At 39.1% G+C, this 17,932-nt stretch overlaps 1 protein-coding gene across 1 annotated transcript in view; it reads right to left on the bottom strand.

Annotated features, from left to right (window-relative positions):
* Positions 1-8,329: 8,329 nt before the first annotated feature.
* ST6GALNAC3 (ST6 N-acetylgalactosaminide alpha-2,6-sialyltransferase 3) overlaps positions 8,330-17,932 on the bottom strand; it is a 212,973-nt gene continuing 203,370 nt past the window's right edge. Inside the window, exons 4-5 of the mRNA XM_063407304.1 lie at positions 16,154-16,261; positions 8,330-13,956 (exon numbers count right to left, since the gene is read on the bottom strand). Of these exons, the coding sequence (XP_063263374.1) occupies positions 13,770-13,956; positions 16,154-16,261 (295 nt within the window). The 3' untranslated portion in view covers positions 8,330-13,769. The remainder of the gene's footprint in view (positions 13,957-16,153; positions 16,262-17,932) is intronic.

Below are 17,932 nucleotides of genomic sequence, written 5' to 3'. Positions count from 1 at the left end.
CCTGCCCAGAGGCCGCCGCCCGGCCCGGGGCAGCCGGGGAGCGGCAGCTCCTCCCAGCACAGCCCTCCCTGCTTCAGCCTCCGCCAAGGGAGCGGGATGAAGCAACCGAGACAGACAAACTTGCCCCGAACAAACCAAACGGAGCCGTTTTGATCAAAAAACCTGTTCCTGTGGGAACAAACCGTGTGAAACAATCATGCAGCCTCTCTCCTACCTTATCATTCCAATTACATTCTCCTAATCTACAAAATTGAAAGGTAATGAGCAGTTTTTCCTTAAACCACATTAAATAACACTGTCAAAATGCAAATTTATTCATTAAGTATAAATGAGTGTGTTAAATATTCATGAATTGTTGCTTGCAGTATATAATTAATCCCATGGTCTGTGTGTCCAAAAGCATTTAGGAGATAGAGTAGAGAAGACGGTGCTGTAGAATGATAACATTTAAAGCATGTTTTTAAAAGCAAAGGTCACCAGCCCTTTGGATTCTAAACTATTACCAGTGCTTATAATTCATTGTAATACCTCTTCGGCATGTACACATGCTTTCATTATTCAAGGTTTGTATCCTCAACCCTTCCTGTCTAATAATCTATTCAAGAAAAGAAATACTTGAGAGGGGAAGGTGCTGTTAAATTATCCCATTCACTACTGATACACTCAAATTAATACAGTACTTTGCACATTTTAAAACTCCCAAGGACTGCAAGGCTGCCCTCGAAAAATGATGCAGCTTGACTCCCTGGTCCTCTTTTTGCTGGGGGGAACAGGAACAGACAGACCAAAAAGTGCATTCTGACACTTGAACCATCACTAAAGCTGGTTGCCATTTCAAGTATCATGAAAGATAAAACAAAGGCTTCACACCAGAAAAAGACCCTTCTTTTTTTTTTTTTTTTCTGAGTCATTTGCAGATAAGAAGGAATCCCTGAATTCTGTACTTTGAGTAAGGGCTCCCATTGATACCAGTGAGAAGTAGAGTACATAAAGTGCTGGAATTTTAGGTCTCAGTGCCCTTAGTTTAAATATTCACTCTTTCCTCTGCCCTTCTTAAATTCCCACTGCTTCTTTTCATGTAATAGAAACCACTTTCAGAAACTCTTTGTCAGCCTGCTTTGTACTTTTTTGGGGAAGAATCTTTGAGGTGCTGATGAAAAGAACTGATCTTTTTCAAGACAGCATGAAGAAATAACCAAAAATAAAATCATTACAGTGTTCATAATAATTCCCTTCACAATCACTTGATATTCTCATGTATGCTTACTGCATACAGCTTTCAGCCAGTTGTGCAAGTATGAACTCTGCTGCCTCCCCTTCCTTCCACAACACTTGCAGAAAAAGGTACATGACAGTGACTTGATCTTTTCGTGTGTGTTTTAGTGTATGACATTTTTATTATGCCATTTTGTGTGTGTATGTGAGTGTGTGAATTAATCAACACACCACCAAGTGATTCATAATTCCAAGTAACTCAACCTGTTGTTCCCAGCACAGGCCAGAGAAACCAGGAGCTGCAAGGCTGTGCTCTGACAGATTTTTTTCATGTTTTTCCTTGCAAAAATGTAACAAATGGTTTGCCATTTGTATGCAGGCACGTTTTGTTCATTCAGAGCCAGGCTCTGCATGGCATGGGGCTTGTACTGTATCATGCGTATTTATCCTGCAAAATTAGGTGCTGGAAGATTTTTAGTTTCTATAGAATATGTTCAGGGGAAACATTTGCTTAGCTCCCTTCCTAGTTCTGCACTAGAACTAATACACAGGACAAGGCAGCAATCAGACTTTTTACTTGGTGACATCACCATACATCAAGTGTCATCAATCAGGTCACTAAGATGATGAAGCAATGCAACTTGTAGTGTGTCAGATCAATGAACTGAGCAACTTTTCTAGAGTGCTGACAAAAAAAAAAGGCAATGTGGGTCCAAATTGATTTGATTTGCCTTATTTTAAGGCCTATGCAGTAGGGCTTGATGAACTATAAGGCACTTTAAAAATAGGTTGAAGGCAAAGTTGGTCACAGAATGCAGGATAACGTTTCATCTTGTCAATTAAAGAGGTAAGCCATCAAACCCCAAGGCCAGGCAGCTGTAATCCAAGCACTGTTGACACTCAGTTTACAGGACATTTGTGATAAGTGCTTTTGTTGTAATTAAAAAGCTGTGCAAGTCTACCCAGTTGTGTCGTAACCAGTACCTTATCTCCTGCACCAAAATGAGGACAGACCTCACCTGTCAAAGACAATTAATTTAGATAGCTCTCCTCTGGACAGGAGAAGAGTTAATCAGAAATTCTCTGGTACAATGTTTTCCTTTTGCCAGTGAAGAGTGCTAGCTGATCGTAATTTAAATCTCCCATTCAAAGATGCAGATTTCGATCAATTTTATGACAGAACAAGACAAATCTTAATGCTTCATTTTTCTGACAGTTCCTTTGCTCACTTTACACATAGTCTCAGACCCCAGACTCCCTGATTCTGCCAGTCCTGAGGAGAGATGGGAGCTGCTAGCCCAGGGACTGAGCAGCCCACAGGGTTTGGTTACTCTGTGCAACAAAAACCAGAAAGGCCCAAGCAGATGCATTAACACACCTACCCTTGAACAGACAGCTTCCCTCCACCCCCAGTTCACCCCCACCCAAACTCCAGAATCCTCCAGGGGCAGAAGTGCTTTTCAGAAAAGGATGGTTAGGGATGGTGTAGCCCAATCAATTCAGGGAAAAGGCCGGAGATTAAAGGATATTGGAAAGACTGCACGCATCAGAGGCTCTGCTGCATAGGGATTGTCTCACAGAACTCAGACAAGGTCAGGGAACCCTGAACATTGCTTGAAACGAAGGATGTCTGCGTGATCCTCCAGGATATTATCCTTGGCTGGTGAATGAAGACAGGAAAAAAAAAAAGGGTTCTCAACACGGAGTATCTGTCATTTGGTGCAGGTGAAAGGATGGCACCATTTAGGTGGTCTCCTGTTCTGCAGAAAGGCAAACAGCCTGCTAGGAAAGAAGCTAAAAATAAGTACTAAATGATGAACTGATTAAAAAGAAAAAAAAGACAAATCCAGCCAAAACCCCCCAGTCTTTCAGGACGAAATTAAGATGGCAAAACCAAAAACCATGAAGAATGTAAAAGTAGATTTTCTATAAAACAATATCAGATAGTCTGGGTAAGAAAATGAAAGGAATTAAAATTATATATTTATAAATTCAGTGTAGCAGGCATTACTGAAATTAGATGAGAAGAACTGTGTAACTGAAACATTAAAATCAATGGTTATAACCTATTTTTGGAAAGATCAAGTAGAGAGAGGGAGAAGAAGAGTGGCACTCCACAGTAAAAGAGCCACAGTCTGTTTTCAGGACACTGGCAGCTCAGAAGCAAATGATGTGAATGCAATGGATCAATACTCTAACAGATAAAACACTAGATGGGATAGGAGCTGCTGTCTGCAAATCACCAAATCATAGAAGACAGCAGGATGACTGGATGCCTTTGCACCTTCTGTAATGTGTAGGAGCAAAAAGGCTGCACAATCATCTGAGACTGCAGCCTGCCCGAAATATGCCTGAAGTTTCATGATGCTGGTACCTCTGCTGAATTATTGAACATCCTATATGAAGGTTTCTTAAACCAAAATGGAGAACTCTCCTAGAATGAGAATTTTGTGTGAGACAGCTTCTCAGAAATAATGAGGAATTATCAGAGGCATATGGTAAGAGAAGTAAATTAATAGCAGTGGCTATGATGATACCTGATTGCTCTTTATGGGCACAAAGAGAATGAATTGAACAGTTATATGGATGGTGCAGTCTTTTTACCAACCTGAAAATTATTGAAAAGGAAAATCAGCTAGGAGAGAAAACAGGTCAATAATTGGAAAGTACAGTAATATTTATTAGCTGAAAAATCAGTAAAGAAAGTTGTATATGTTAAAAATATCTAGATTAAAGGGTTAATGAAAACCTCTATTTAATTGTAAATCAATGAAACGAAAAAAGAAGGTTAATAACACTGAATATAGTGTAGAACTAAGGCATTATATATATAATTCCTCCAGTAAGTGTAGCCAAGTTGTAAGGAGAAATTTATGGCCAGAGAATTAAGGACAATATTTTTCAAAATCATTAGGAACCCTGACAATGGTACCAGTTCTTTATCAGATTGAAGTGGAAGATTTGTTAAGAGTAATGAAGACAAGAAAGAAGTGTTCAATAAGTATTTGTGCTCACTATTTAAGGAAAAGACAGACAATTGATGGTACTCTATGAGAATGATTAACTACCAGACAATGAAGAAAAAAAAAAAAAAGGAAAAAATTACACAGAAGCTACTTAAGTAGGAAAAGTAAGAAACACTTGTGTAGGAAACTTCAGATAACTTGAATCCAAGATTTGTTCAAGAGCTGACGGCAGAATTGCTGTTACTATTACTGCTTTTTGCTAAGTCTTGGAACAATTGGGAAGGTTCCAGAAAGCTGGAAGAAAACGTATGTTGTGTTAATATTTAAGAAGGATAAACTTAATGACCTAGATAATTACAGTCCTGTCAGTTTGAAATTGATCCGGAGTAAAGTAATGGAATGGCTGACAGGGGACTCAATTACTAACTAATTAAAGAGGAGAAATATGCTAAATGCCAATCTAAGTGCAATATGGAAAACAGATACTGTCAAACACATTTGCTGGCTTTTTTTCCAACTGTGAGTACAAGTGAAAGACAACACTGTTGATACAATTTGATTCTATATGACATTTGATGTGGTATTCATGACATTTGAGTTAAGAAAACATGATAATACAAAATTGACATGTCTCACATTAACGGAATGGAAAACTGGTTAACTGACATTTCAAAATGGAAATTTAAATGGGGAATGATCACAGAACAGGTATTCTGCTGGGACAGCTTTCTGGGCATACACTACTTCACAATTTTATCAGTAATTTAGAAGAAAACACCAAGGTTCACAGAAGACACAGTCATTACAGAAGAAATTGGTAATAAAAAGAACATATCACTGAGACTGTTGACAAGTATTACTGGTTGATCTGGTGAAAATTAATAAAATAAGATCCAAGTGTAAAGCCACAGGAGCAAAAGCTTCAGGAGTCTAGGCTGGCTATTCTATGGGAGTTTGAAAGCTCTAAGAGGGCTAATTCAACAAATAAATTATTTTTTACTTGATTATCTGGTCCTATGAAAAACACTCAAACTCACGTTCACATCCTATGTCACTACTATCACGTCTGGTGTACTTGAAGAGTAATATCCTTTTACCATCCTTTTACCAACCATCCTGCATGGTAAAAGGATGACATGAATCCATATTACATTATGCTACTAATATGCATTCAGAGCTCACACTGTAATAGTTCTGATGTGAACATTACAGTTTATGCAGAGAGTATGCCTGAAAAAATAACACACAAATTCTTAACAAGCCCCTTGGTAGCATATCAGACTTGAAGGACCCTCAAAGCTGAGCATGTGAAAGGCATTTCTTCCCTTTATTTAGTCTTATCCTTACCACAGAAATACTTTTTCATTTCTCTTAGTCTGATAGCTGACAAAATAGCCCAGTTCTAAGTGGTATACACCAGAATTTGGCCCAGAATTAGGTGGTAACAGCTGCTGCATTACATATGCCAGTGCTGACAGATAAACCCAGAATCTCCAGTTCTTTCACAAACCCAGCTACTCTACATATGTTTACTTCAGCACATACAGACCAAGTTAAGATTTACAGATTGAAGCTCTTGCTTGTTAATCATGCTCTTAGCTGGGAACAGGAAAATAGGAAAGTTAGATACCAGAGGCTGAAGGAGTTTTATTCCCTTCCTCCCTTAGCACCACAGGGCCCACTGGGGCACAGAAGTTATGTAGGACCTCCTCACACTCCTGCCAACACTGTAGCTGCAAGTACAGGTTTGCATTTTCCTGAAATGTGATCTCTCCCCCAGCCCTTCACACTTCCAGGGCTCTCTCAAGCATGTGCTCAGTGCCCACTCCTGGGGTTTCACTGGCTTCACCCCCGAGACCGCTACGCTCTGGCAAGGACGTGCCCTGTATGGCCAGGGTGCAATGGACCTTTTCCACAAAGAGCATTTAAGCCTGAAATGTGTTTTAACACACACAAATACAATCATGAGTTACTGTAAGTGTAGCTTTTGTGGCTGAATTGACCCAACATTACTGAATATTTTTAGGGCAGATGCCTTAAAATGTCTTTAAAGTGTGTACTGCTGATTTAAACACTTATGAGAAAAAAGACCTTTGCTTCCTTGAGTTCAGTGAACTGTCAGATATTATTATAGTGGCGTATCCATAAACAAGAATAAAAATGTTTTGCACAAAATCATACATAAATCATGTCAGACAATTGGAAAATTGTATACATTTATTCATGTTTTAAAATAATCCAGGCACAATCTTGCAAATACATAGAAGCACATTCTCCAAACAGGAGCAAAAACTAAGTAACATATAGCAAGAAAACACATGGATTAACATACAAAGTAAGTAAATATTATGAAAGTTTTCTTAGTCTACAGTGGTATCTGCTATCAATGCACTGGTCAGCATTACAAAAAGACAACCAAAGAATACAAGTATAAATTGTGTAACATGAACCGCCTAAAAAAGTTTATGTTAGCAGCATATAGTAGCAACTGTCTAAGAACAGAAGAATGCTTGCACACTGTATATAAATGCATATATGCACACATATACAGATACAACTGGAAGGCCACGAGAACAAAATTACCCTGGGAAAATGACAAAGGGATTTTTTATGTGTCTTGCAGTATATAAAAACAATGCATGCATTAGCAAGCACCCAGCATGTTCAGGATAAAATTACATCCACGAGCAGAATCACATTAACTCTTTATCAAACAAAGCACTTACCATGCTGTACCCATGCTGGATCATTTTGTCCTAAATCACACTCCTGATTAATGGAGCACATTTGGATGATAAATTCAGGAAGAATCAGGAGCCTTTAATTCCCATGATCTGACAGGGGGAATCAGATCTCAAATGTGAAAGAAAAATACACATGGAAAAAAATACCCATGCAAAGCCTGAGTTCTAGGATGGTCTAGCAGGAATTCCACTTTCCTGTGGGACAGTCCAGTACAGTGGCCTCACTTAATGAGCTTTAATTTGTTTGATGGAATGTTCCTGAGGATGTGCACCAGATTCCTTTTGGATGGAACCAAAGGATGTGCCCCAATCACCAGTGGCATTCAGCCCCTGGGATCAGACTAGATATAAGTGTGGAGATCAGGTCCTTAGCACCAACAGTTTCAGGCTACAGATCCTATCCAGCTAAGCTAATTCTTTGCTAACATAGACACAGGCTTTGGACATACACAGAATAAACATTAATCAACAAGGACTATAAGCTGTATTTACCATGTAGATTAATCTTAGTTGTTCTTACTTGCCCCTACCTGATAAGAAAGAGACCTTCCCTACAGACACTCGTTGTGTTTGCAGATGTGTGTGTGTCTGTGTATGAGGAGGGTGCAGGTGATCAGCCAAAACAGCAGTGGGCACAATTTGTTTCCTACCATCTTCAGAAATACTATTTTCAGTAGCAAAATTACGAAAAGCTCTGCAGGCATCTCAGCCAATCTTTTACATGTTCAATTCCCATTAAAAAGATACTCCCATAAATATAAAACTTTGTGAACATTGCCCTCCTAACCCCCTAACAACATCTGTGTCAAAAAAGTCATGCCCAAGTTACACTTGGGATGTGAGATTTCCTTAGAACAGAACACAGAATTGTCATTGTGAGTGCCAGAGTAGGTTCACAAAAGCAAGCCGAACTATTTCTGATATTTCAGTGAAAGATGTCAGATTTAGTAATTATTTCCTGACTGGTTTCAACAGTTTATTTGCTGCCAGCTGCTAATGGCACTCACTAAAGTGCTCTGGGCAACACATGATATGAGAGAAAGAAAAAGTACTACTTCTGCTGTTTGAACTAAGTTTACACCAAACTTACATTATTTATTATAATGGAGAATAAAATGTGTAACATGCTATCATGCATAATACATGGTAAGAACATGCATTAGTTCAAGTTATAGTCTCTTTCCAGCAAATTAGAACAGCAGTGGCAGATGTTGACAGCTGCATATTTTGAGGAATTCCCAGAAATTGCAGTAAGCAATGCAAAAAAAGACATGAAATCAGCTGTTTAAGACACCCATAAAATAGTAACTCTTTGTGAGTTAATCACACAAACAATAACAAACCCCAGTGATATCTTTCCTATCATATTCCAAGAAGCTGAGTTCAGCACCTGAGGTGAGACTGTGCCCCAAGCAAATCACGCTGCTGGCTGCCAAGTGTGTCCCTCCCTGACACTGCAGCCCCAGGGCAGGTTCAGCACCTGCCTGATCCACAGAAGGGAGGATGGGCAGGCTTCGTGTGGATCACAGCCTGTGTCAGTCAGACGGGAATTCTGCTCCAGTGGGGCTGGAAAGGGCCCAAAGCTGCAGCTGGGGACCTACAAAAGCTGAGGGAGCAGACCCAGGTGTGCCACACGTGTTAGTGTGGCTTCCACAGAAGACTTGTCTTTCAATAGAGAGAGACCTTTTCTTTCTCCTTCAACCCTTTTAGAGGGTTTGACTAGGAGACTCCAATCCAGAACAGACACACGAGCCTTCTGTAGATTTTGCTAGACAAGGTTTACAAAAAGCTTCCCCTTCCCTATGACTTTAGCTATATACATCACAGCAATAGCCAGAAAAATATAAATTAATCTGGTGGCTGCCTTCTCTGCTCTATGGTTAAGTTTCATTCCTGTGCATCCTCTCAGGAAAGAAGGGACAGAATGAGACACATCTATTGAAAATGAAACAGTTCCTCTCCAAATGAACTAAATACAGTCAGGAAAAACAGGACTTTTTAAATTAAATATATGACTGTTGCTCACAGTACATCACAATGGCCACAGACAGCTCCTGTGTGATATTACCACCAAGGTTCACTCTTGTGGGTGCCATAAGGATCATCATGAACAAACCCCAGGCTTGCCTGAACACAACTAAAGACACACAGTTTTTGACATACATGCAGAAAAAAGGACAGCAAATTATAAGCATTAATATGTAAACTGGTTCTGATTTTTTATTAAGACCATCATCCAGTTATAAATCACAAGGCATTACTTATTTAATTCTTACTTACCCGGACACGTCTTCTGGTTTAGCATCTGTGCTCTGCTGACAGCTATCTTTGTGTGGGGTCCTACTTCAGTCCAGCCCACAAGCAGGTGAATAATGGAAGACCATCAGCATCAGCCCTCCAAGAGCTGGATGGGCTTCTCTTTATTAATTCTGCAATGCATTATGTGCACATGGTACTTCCCAGAAAAAACACTGCTGACCTTAGCACCCAGGAGTGCAAAGGTTTTACTGGGGTACCTGCTGTATTCATGAACTTGCCAAAACCACTTCCATTAGTTTTGGAGAAAGTCCTCAGAGATTCCTAAATCAGTGAGTGTTCAGATAATTTGTGTCAGGCTGACTTCTTCATCCCTAGTGGTGTTTATATGGAAATATTTAACAACACAGAATTTGCCTCCATTTTTTTCCTGTAAAGGGCATGCTTTTCCATTGCTGATAATTCCTACTAGAGACAGTAGGAAAATTATTCTACGCAGGAGCTAAAGTCATTTGAAGAAACTGAACACTTTAGTAAAGTATTTCCAAGAGAGATCAACGGGTACTCCTTGCCTAAAGCACTTTAGGGGCATTTTTTAGAAGTTGGAACACCATCTGCTCCTGAACAGAGCTCCCCATCAGTCCTTCCCGTTTACTGAGGTAACTGATAGGAGCAGTCTGCAGATGGAGCCTCCCAGCCCAGATGGAAAGGGAATTTGGCTGGATATGTAGACTAATTTTTTCTTTCTGAGAAGAGGCCTTGGTATAAGCAGAAGGATGTGATCTGGACATCTAATGGGGATGAAAAGGTTTGGATGATGTCTGTTATGTCAATTTGGAAAGAAGAAACAACACTTTTTAATTTTATTCAGTCAATTATCTATGAGTAGTAATTAGCCAGTCAAAAAGATTTTTTTTAATGAAAATTTCTGCTCCTATTTAAAACTTTCTATTTTGAAAACAAAGTCAGCGATAATGCAACATAAAACATAAAGTATATTAAAATTTAAACATTTATTAAAACCAAGCCATTTATGTCTTTACCCCCCTCGTTTTTTTAAAAAAAAAAGTTTATTTAAATCATCCCTACAATTTAAAAGAAACTTTTGGTGACTGCTCAGCTCACTGATGGCAAAAAAAGGCCAAACTATATTTGAGCATTCCTCTATTAGCAGCAAATTTCAAAATGCATTTTGAAAACCTCAGGTAAACTCCCTGCTTGTTTTACACTCATGAGTAGTTGATTAAAATAGGACTGCTTGAATGAATAAGCAATTAGGATGTGATTACATTCAGGTAAACTGTGGTAGTTTTATCTTAAAGAATTAATAAGTGATTCTCAGCTGATTTCTTCACTGCTCTCAGGTGAACCACTAAGATCCCTTACATGCATCCAAGTACTGACATTCTTTCTTTAGTACCAAAGCTGGTTTTCAACAGATTTCAACCAAGTAATTTCTTTGTAGAATCATCTTTAACACAGTGGTCACAGTTACTTACTCATATAATAAAAATCATGTAAATATAGTTTAACTTATGCTAAGGACAGGCTCATTTAAGTAAGAGAACTGATGTTCATTTCCTCTAGTATGAATGAAGCCTGCTGCAATGTTTCTAAAGTGGATCTGCTCTTAGTGCAAATCCAGGCAGAGAGCAACACTTACTTTGCTCTGTGACACCTGAACTCTAATTGTGTTCTGAATTTTGTGTACATTTAGATGTTCTTAGAGCTGTATTTTTCTTAGCTATCCTTTGTGATAGTGTTTAATGAAGAATGCACTCCTCAAATCACTCTTCGAAGAGCTTTAGAACGAAGCACATATTTTACAACACATTTATGGTGAATTGGCATGTATTAATTATCTTAAAAACTTTCTTAGGCTTAAAAACCACCTTGAAGGTGAACACAACTCAGGGAGAATCCTTATCTTCACTGGGGAGAAACACTTGAGGGGAGAAACACTCATGAGGACACTTCAATGTAAGTCTGTGCAGCCCAAAAAAATTTCCATGTGCAGCACTTTCATGGTAGTTTTCTATTAAACCAGGAACCTTCTAAACAGAAGTTCAGTTGGCTGATGTCCTTCTTTTGAGTTCCTCTTCCCTCAAGGGAATGACAGGATTTCCCAGGCTGCCCTGTAAAATATGTGTGGAACATTCTCCCTAATTCTGCATGTCCTACATTTTTCAAATCCCACCTCACAATTTTTATTAGCATTCTATATATCCAGCCACCCATCTGAACTGAAAAGATGCATATGGTGATAAATCTGGTTTTGTTACTACAGCTCTTCATCCAGTCATGACCCTTTCCCCCCTTTTTGATTTCATCCCATGTTGTATCAGCCCACAACTGAAGAATCGGGCACTTTTTATTACTTGTATATCACAGCATTGCCTGTGATTTTCAGACCCTTTGGGCACCTTTTATTCAAAGCATTGTACAAGTAGGTTGAAAATGGGAATATTTATCTCAACAGCTTTCAAGAAAGTCAGTCAAGAAAAGGAGTAGGAAAATACTATTGCTCTCCTTTTCCAAGCAGGAAGGTGAGACATTAAGTCATGCCAGAAACCCGGGACAAAGCCTGTGCTTGAATATAGGTGTTTATCCAAGATCATAAGCATGGCCCCAGCCTTTGTCTGACAACCAGAACAAATATGTAGAGTACTAAAGAAAGCAGTGAAAGCTGAGCTATATTAAAAAATAAAATCAGAGAGCTGCATTTATGGAAGAAAATAGAAGGGACAACAGAAATGATACCCTGGAATCACCTATTGACAGGAACAAGAAATCAATGATCAGGAGGAGGAATACTGGTGAAGAGATTTCCTCCCCATCCTATGAGTTGGAGCTGTTGATGATGAGAGAATATATATGCAATGAACATATAAAATATAGATTTATATATACAAATATACAATAGGAAATAGTCAGTATACAAATACTTACATGTAAAAATAGCTTTTTACTTTCCCCTTTTCTTGATTTACAAAAGCATACAAAGTTTCCTGTTGGTTAATGTTTAAGTAGTGTGAGTAAACCCTGTGTGACATGTTCCACACGTAATTCCTTCAAGTGTTCACAGTATTGGCTATTACAGTGTTGATCTGACATTCCAGATGTTAAATATTCATAGGACACATTCTAAACTTAAAGCATTAGTTTAAATACAGTTTAAATAAGACTCACATGTGTAGTTGAATTATGGTCATATGACAATTGAGTCTGCTGCAGTTGAAAACTTTCCAAGACAGTAAGCTTGGAAATACATACTTAAACTAGAGATGAGTATATTTTAAGATTCTTGAACTGCCTTTTAATGTGCTTATTAATTCTGTGAGATGGGGAGTTCTTCCAACTTCATCTGAAGAAATGCAAGCTGATAGAACTCAGTATTACAAATTATCCTCAGTAGGAAAGCGGATGCACAGAACAATTTGCCATCAGAGCCAGACACACTGTCACTTTCTTCAAATACCCAACAGACAAGAATAAATGACAGGTACCATTGTTTTTGAGTTAAGAATAAATGATCTGGAGCATTCTGCATGAGGAAAGTGCTTTAAATTAAATTAAATTAGTCCTCACAACTCTCTTGTGAGGTAGACAGACACTATCCTTGTTTTTAAAGATGGAGAAACTGGAGATCTAAAATAAATTATGATGGCTGCATGGGAAATACTGTCAAAATACTGTTATTTGGATGTTGGAGCTAGTTAAATGCACAACTGGAGTAAATGGAGATATTCATGAGACAACTTTTCACTCACCAGCCTGAGTACTGACAGCAGGCTTGGTACAACAGCCAAAGGTTCATCGTGGGCTGCAAAACACAATCTTTGCCAAGTGCCATTCTGCTGGAGCTGAACTGTGGGACAACAGCTTCAAAAAGCACAAACTACACAGTCCCAGATGGTGCAGACTGCCCTGGGTGGAAGGAAGCTGCATTTCAGAAGTTATGAATTAATCAGGAGTCTTGAGTAGGTAATAACTTCTCATTCAAGAGTTGAGTACAGTTCAAGAACCATGCTTAGCTCATCTCTAATTTTATCATATATGCAAATGCTCACAATATATTGATAAGGTGTATCAATATATTCAGATGTTTTTTAAAATTTGCTCACTTATGGACCTCGGAGGTCTGTATTTTATCTCACATTTCTCTTGTTGAAAATTTCTACCGATACCACAAATGGAACTAGTGCTGCAGTACAGCAAATGAGCTGCAAATAATAATTTTAAATATCTGAGATGATGATAGACAATTTTCAAAGGACCACCATGTTCTCTGTGTGCACCTGTATATACAGGAATCTTACCTGTCTTTAACTGCTCCTGCCTTGAAGTAAAATCCAGTTAAAGTATAAAGTGCATAGTGTGGATTAAAACCCTAAGAAATAACAAACAATGTGTCTGCCTTCCACAGATGATTAATTTTGCTTAACAGCTGAACCACCACCCTCTTTGTCTTCTGGTTTTTAGTTTAGTGTTACCTAGGCTGAGAAAGGCCAGCCAGATGTAAGCAAAACTATTGTAAACTGAGACATTTTTGTAATATGTTGTTAAGGGAGAGTTAAGTAAACCAGTATCAAGACACTGTCCAGTTGGGATGTGTAAATATTATCGTGTGCTTCTTGGCCCACTTAGCAAATACTTTCTTTTCCGTGATAAACCTGTGGCCTCCATATGGAGCATTTTCATGGAGAAAGTATTCCTCACACTCATCTCTTCCTGGCTCATAATAGTGGTAGGGAACTTTACGAAAGCCTTCTGACCTAGGGAGAAGAAAGATATACTTAAGTACTATTTTCAAGTAACACAGAAATATATAATACACCTGAATACAAGAGACAAACATCCTGGCTTGGATCAGCAACAGTGTGGCCAGCAGGACCAGGGCAGTGACCGTGCCCTGCTCTCAGCAGTGCTGAGGCCACAGCTCAAATCGTGTGTTCAGTTTTGTGCCTCTCACTACAAGACAGACACTGAGGTGCTGGAGTGAGTCCAGAGGACAGTGGAAGTGGTGAAGGGTCTGGAGCACACTCCCATGAAGAAAGACTGAGGGAGCTGGGAGTGTTCATCCAGGAGAAAAGGAGGCTCAGGAGGAACCTTATCACTCTTTACAACTGCTTGAAGGGGGGTTGTAACAAGGAGAGGGTCAATCTCTTCTCCCAAGGAACAAGTGACGGGACATGAGGAAATTGCCTCAAGCTGCACCATAGGAGGTTCAGATTGGATATTTGGAAAAAATTCTTCACCAAAGGCTTGTCAAGCACTGGAACAGGCTGCCCAGAGAAATGGTTGACTCACCAGCCCTGGAGGTATTTAAAAGATGTGCAAATGTGGCACTTGGGACACAGTTAAGTGCAGACTTGGCAGCGTTGGATTAACAATTGAACTCCATGATCTTAAAGGTATTTCCAAACCTAAACAATTCTATGGATGATCTGAAATCCTTTCCATGTGACAGCACTTGAACTCCTTTGCTAAACTGTAGGGACTTTCATTACATCATGGTTTCTAGGAATTTTCCTCAGGCAGAAGCAGCTCAGTGCATCTCTCAGCATACACTGATCTGAACAGTGAGTAAGAAGCCAATGGGCTGGCTCTTATGGGCACTGCACGTTTTGTTTAACCTGTGATAACTCAGCCCACAGGGCTCCCTCCCTAAGCAAAGTCTTCTCACTGGATATTCCCAGCTGTTGAAACTGGTTTCGAACAAGGCAGTTACAGGAGTAACATCCAGTATAAGTGGGTAATCCAGTCAGACCCGCTGCTTTAAGGAGTCAGCCTTCTCTGCTGCCAACAGTGCTATCACGCTGTTGACTGGTTTTACATCGGGGCTGTGCAATGCCAGCTTGGCTGAGCTCTCTGAGGACAACCTTGGTCCTGTCACCCCTCCTCTCAGGGTGCCTACTGTGTGTTTTCATAAACAAAGAACAACATATGTTCATTCTGTTCATTCCATCTGGATGACTCAATCAGTGAGATCTGCAAGTTCTAAAAAGTCAGCCTCTAACATTAAGATATCCTAATTAAACAGCTGCGACTCAAATTCCGTTGTTTGTGACATTTTTTAGGTTCTGCCAGGAATGAGTCTCACACTGGAGAGGCACAGAATGTGGAATGAGAATCTGCACAAAGGCTTGACTTTAGGAGCTCAGGACCCACTGGACTGGCTACACACAGGTCTTGGGCCAGCTTAGGTACAGAAGAATAGATGTGGATGTGTATCATACATTGTTCATGACATTTCCTGCTTTCCTGAATGAATAAAGAATAGTTTCATTTTATATGTTTCTACCGTACACAATAGATTAAAGTATTTAACTTGGACTTTTAAAAATTGTGTTTAGAGTTATACTTCTGACAACAGGATTAATCCACTGTCACTGTAAGGTCACCAACAGTAGTTGGTTGGAATTTATGTCAGTTTATGGTGATAAAGCTCATAGGACTTGTTTTATTATCTAATTAGAAACCTCTACTACTCAAAACAAGCCATATATAACCTAGAAAGTTCAAGTAGGTTGCTCACTGGTGGTGAAATGTAATTTCAGGTAACTATCCCAGGCTAATCATTTTATTTCACTTCCAGGTGTATTTGGTATTCAGAATATAATGTATTAGTTTTTTCCTCTATAGATTTGTTTTAGCAGTGGAAGCAAGTATATTTTATCAAAAGAATATGAGCATACTTTATTTCCAACTAATTCAGAAACTGCATAAGATCTTTGATTAAAAATAGTTCCTATGACATCTTAGATCTTAGATTTTGTAAATGTTTTTATTTTATCAACAGCACATGCCATATCAGGAGTGAATATGCTGACAATAGTGTCACATCAATGCAAAACACTGGGAACTGACTGCCTGATCCATTTTTTGGATTTATGATATTAAAATCAATTGTGAAATTTTGACAAGACATCAGAATTGTAGACGCGTGAAAATAATTTTCTATGATCTTACTTGCAGTAGGTGTCATTTATCATCCCATAGACGTGAATTCCATAGCAGGCATCCATAGCCAAAATTAAGGTAAACCAACCCGTGCTGAGATATGAACCCGACTGGACTCTGTAAAAATACAACATACACAAAACAAATTGCAATGAGAAATTATCAACACTTTATCAAAGAAATACAATCTATTGCCTGGGACAAAAGGCATTAAGCAGCTTGACAATCTGTCAAAACCATACAATTACTTTGAATTATTTATAGATATGCTCTCATTCTTCCCAGCTTTGGGCCTCCAGCTATTGTCCACAGAAAAAATACCATGTTAAATAGCTGAAGTCAAACAATGCAACTCCAGTAAAACAGAAAGTAATTTATTTTCACATCTGAAAGACACTAAATTAGTGGAGTATGTAAAATGAAATAAAGTTTACTAAAATACAAAGTACTGTTGGAATCTGTGGTGTGTGCATGTGATTAAGCACATCTTCTTCTGCAAGCAAAATCTTAATCTGCAGTGGGCTATCCTTGACCTGAAAATTCCCACAGTAATGAAACTTCCAAGGATATTTTAGTACAACACCATCTAATATAAGGTTCTGAAAATCAAAATTCTGTGCATATCCCTTTACATAATTTTGTGTTATTGTTCTTTGAGCTAACACAGCAGAGAGAAAAGCACAAGAGGATAGGACCCAGGCTGACAGCCTTTGCTCAAATGACTAGAAATATTCAATCAGCCCAGAAGTTTTACCTGCATGAGGGAGAAAAATGACACATGTAAGGATTTGCCTCAAGGACTGGTTGTTTGAGCAAACATTGTTAGCCACAAACCAAATCCTGTTTGCTCTGCTCACACAAATGCTACCAGTGGGGGACTGGGAGTCAGTGGAGTTACCCAGATGATCTGGGCATGCAAGACTCACTGCTTTCAAACCTCAGGAGCAGTGAGAGCACACTCAGCCCTTGCTGCTGATGAACGGGTTGAAGTTCAGCTTTGTGCATGTATTGCTTTCAGTTTGACTGAAATCAGTGAAAATAATTATCTTTAAATTATTTATAAATATCTCGTTTCCAAAGAAAGACACCACAAAAGTCACAAAACCACCTCAACATAGAGTACCTTAATAGAGTGAGAGGAGGGGATACATGAGCTTTCTGCCACACCTGTAAGCTCTTAGCTTTTGGTATGGCAGGGAGCAGCCTGTTCTCCATCCTAAGTTAAAGAAGCCTAACATGCACATGATTAAGTTTTGCTGTAAAAGAACTCCCAAGTAAGCCTATGTGCAAATCAGTTATTGCCACCAACAAAACCTTCTGAAAACATTTTCATCCTGGGAATAACATTTTCATGTGGGAAAAAAAAAACCCTGTAGCAATTTATGCAGCCTGTAAGTCCCAGCTTCCCTGTGAGACAGAAGAACCAACCTCAGGTGGTTTTTTCCTGGTTCAGGTTTCCTGTCACCCTTCATGGGTGAGCTGGTGTGAACTTCTATCCTTGCCTTTCCTGAAACATCCCTGCCCTTGGGGAGACAGCTAAGTATCTGTTTAGCTGCTTTTGTAAAGATCATACTGGAAACAATAAATAAAGGGTTAACTTAAACTGAAGAACAACAAGTGGAAACTAAAGGCAGGGTATCAAACACCCGTGTTTCATTAGGTGGATACAAACTCAAATTGTGCTTCTTTTTTTGACACCTTTATAGGCGTGAAATGTACAGCTGTTTATCTGCCCCATCAGGATCTTCATCTCTTCAACCAGAATGTTCTGCTACTGTAGCAGGGAGA

This window comes from Prinia subflava, chromosome 10 (assembly GCF_021018805.1).
Source record: "Prinia subflava isolate CZ2003 ecotype Zambia chromosome 10, Cam_Psub_1.2, whole genome shotgun sequence".
Lineage (NCBI taxonomy): Eukaryota > Metazoa > Chordata > Aves > Passeriformes > Cisticolidae > Prinia > Prinia subflava.
The sequence above is the reverse complement of the archived record's forward strand: the minus strand, read 5'-3'. Positions and strand labels throughout refer to the sequence as shown.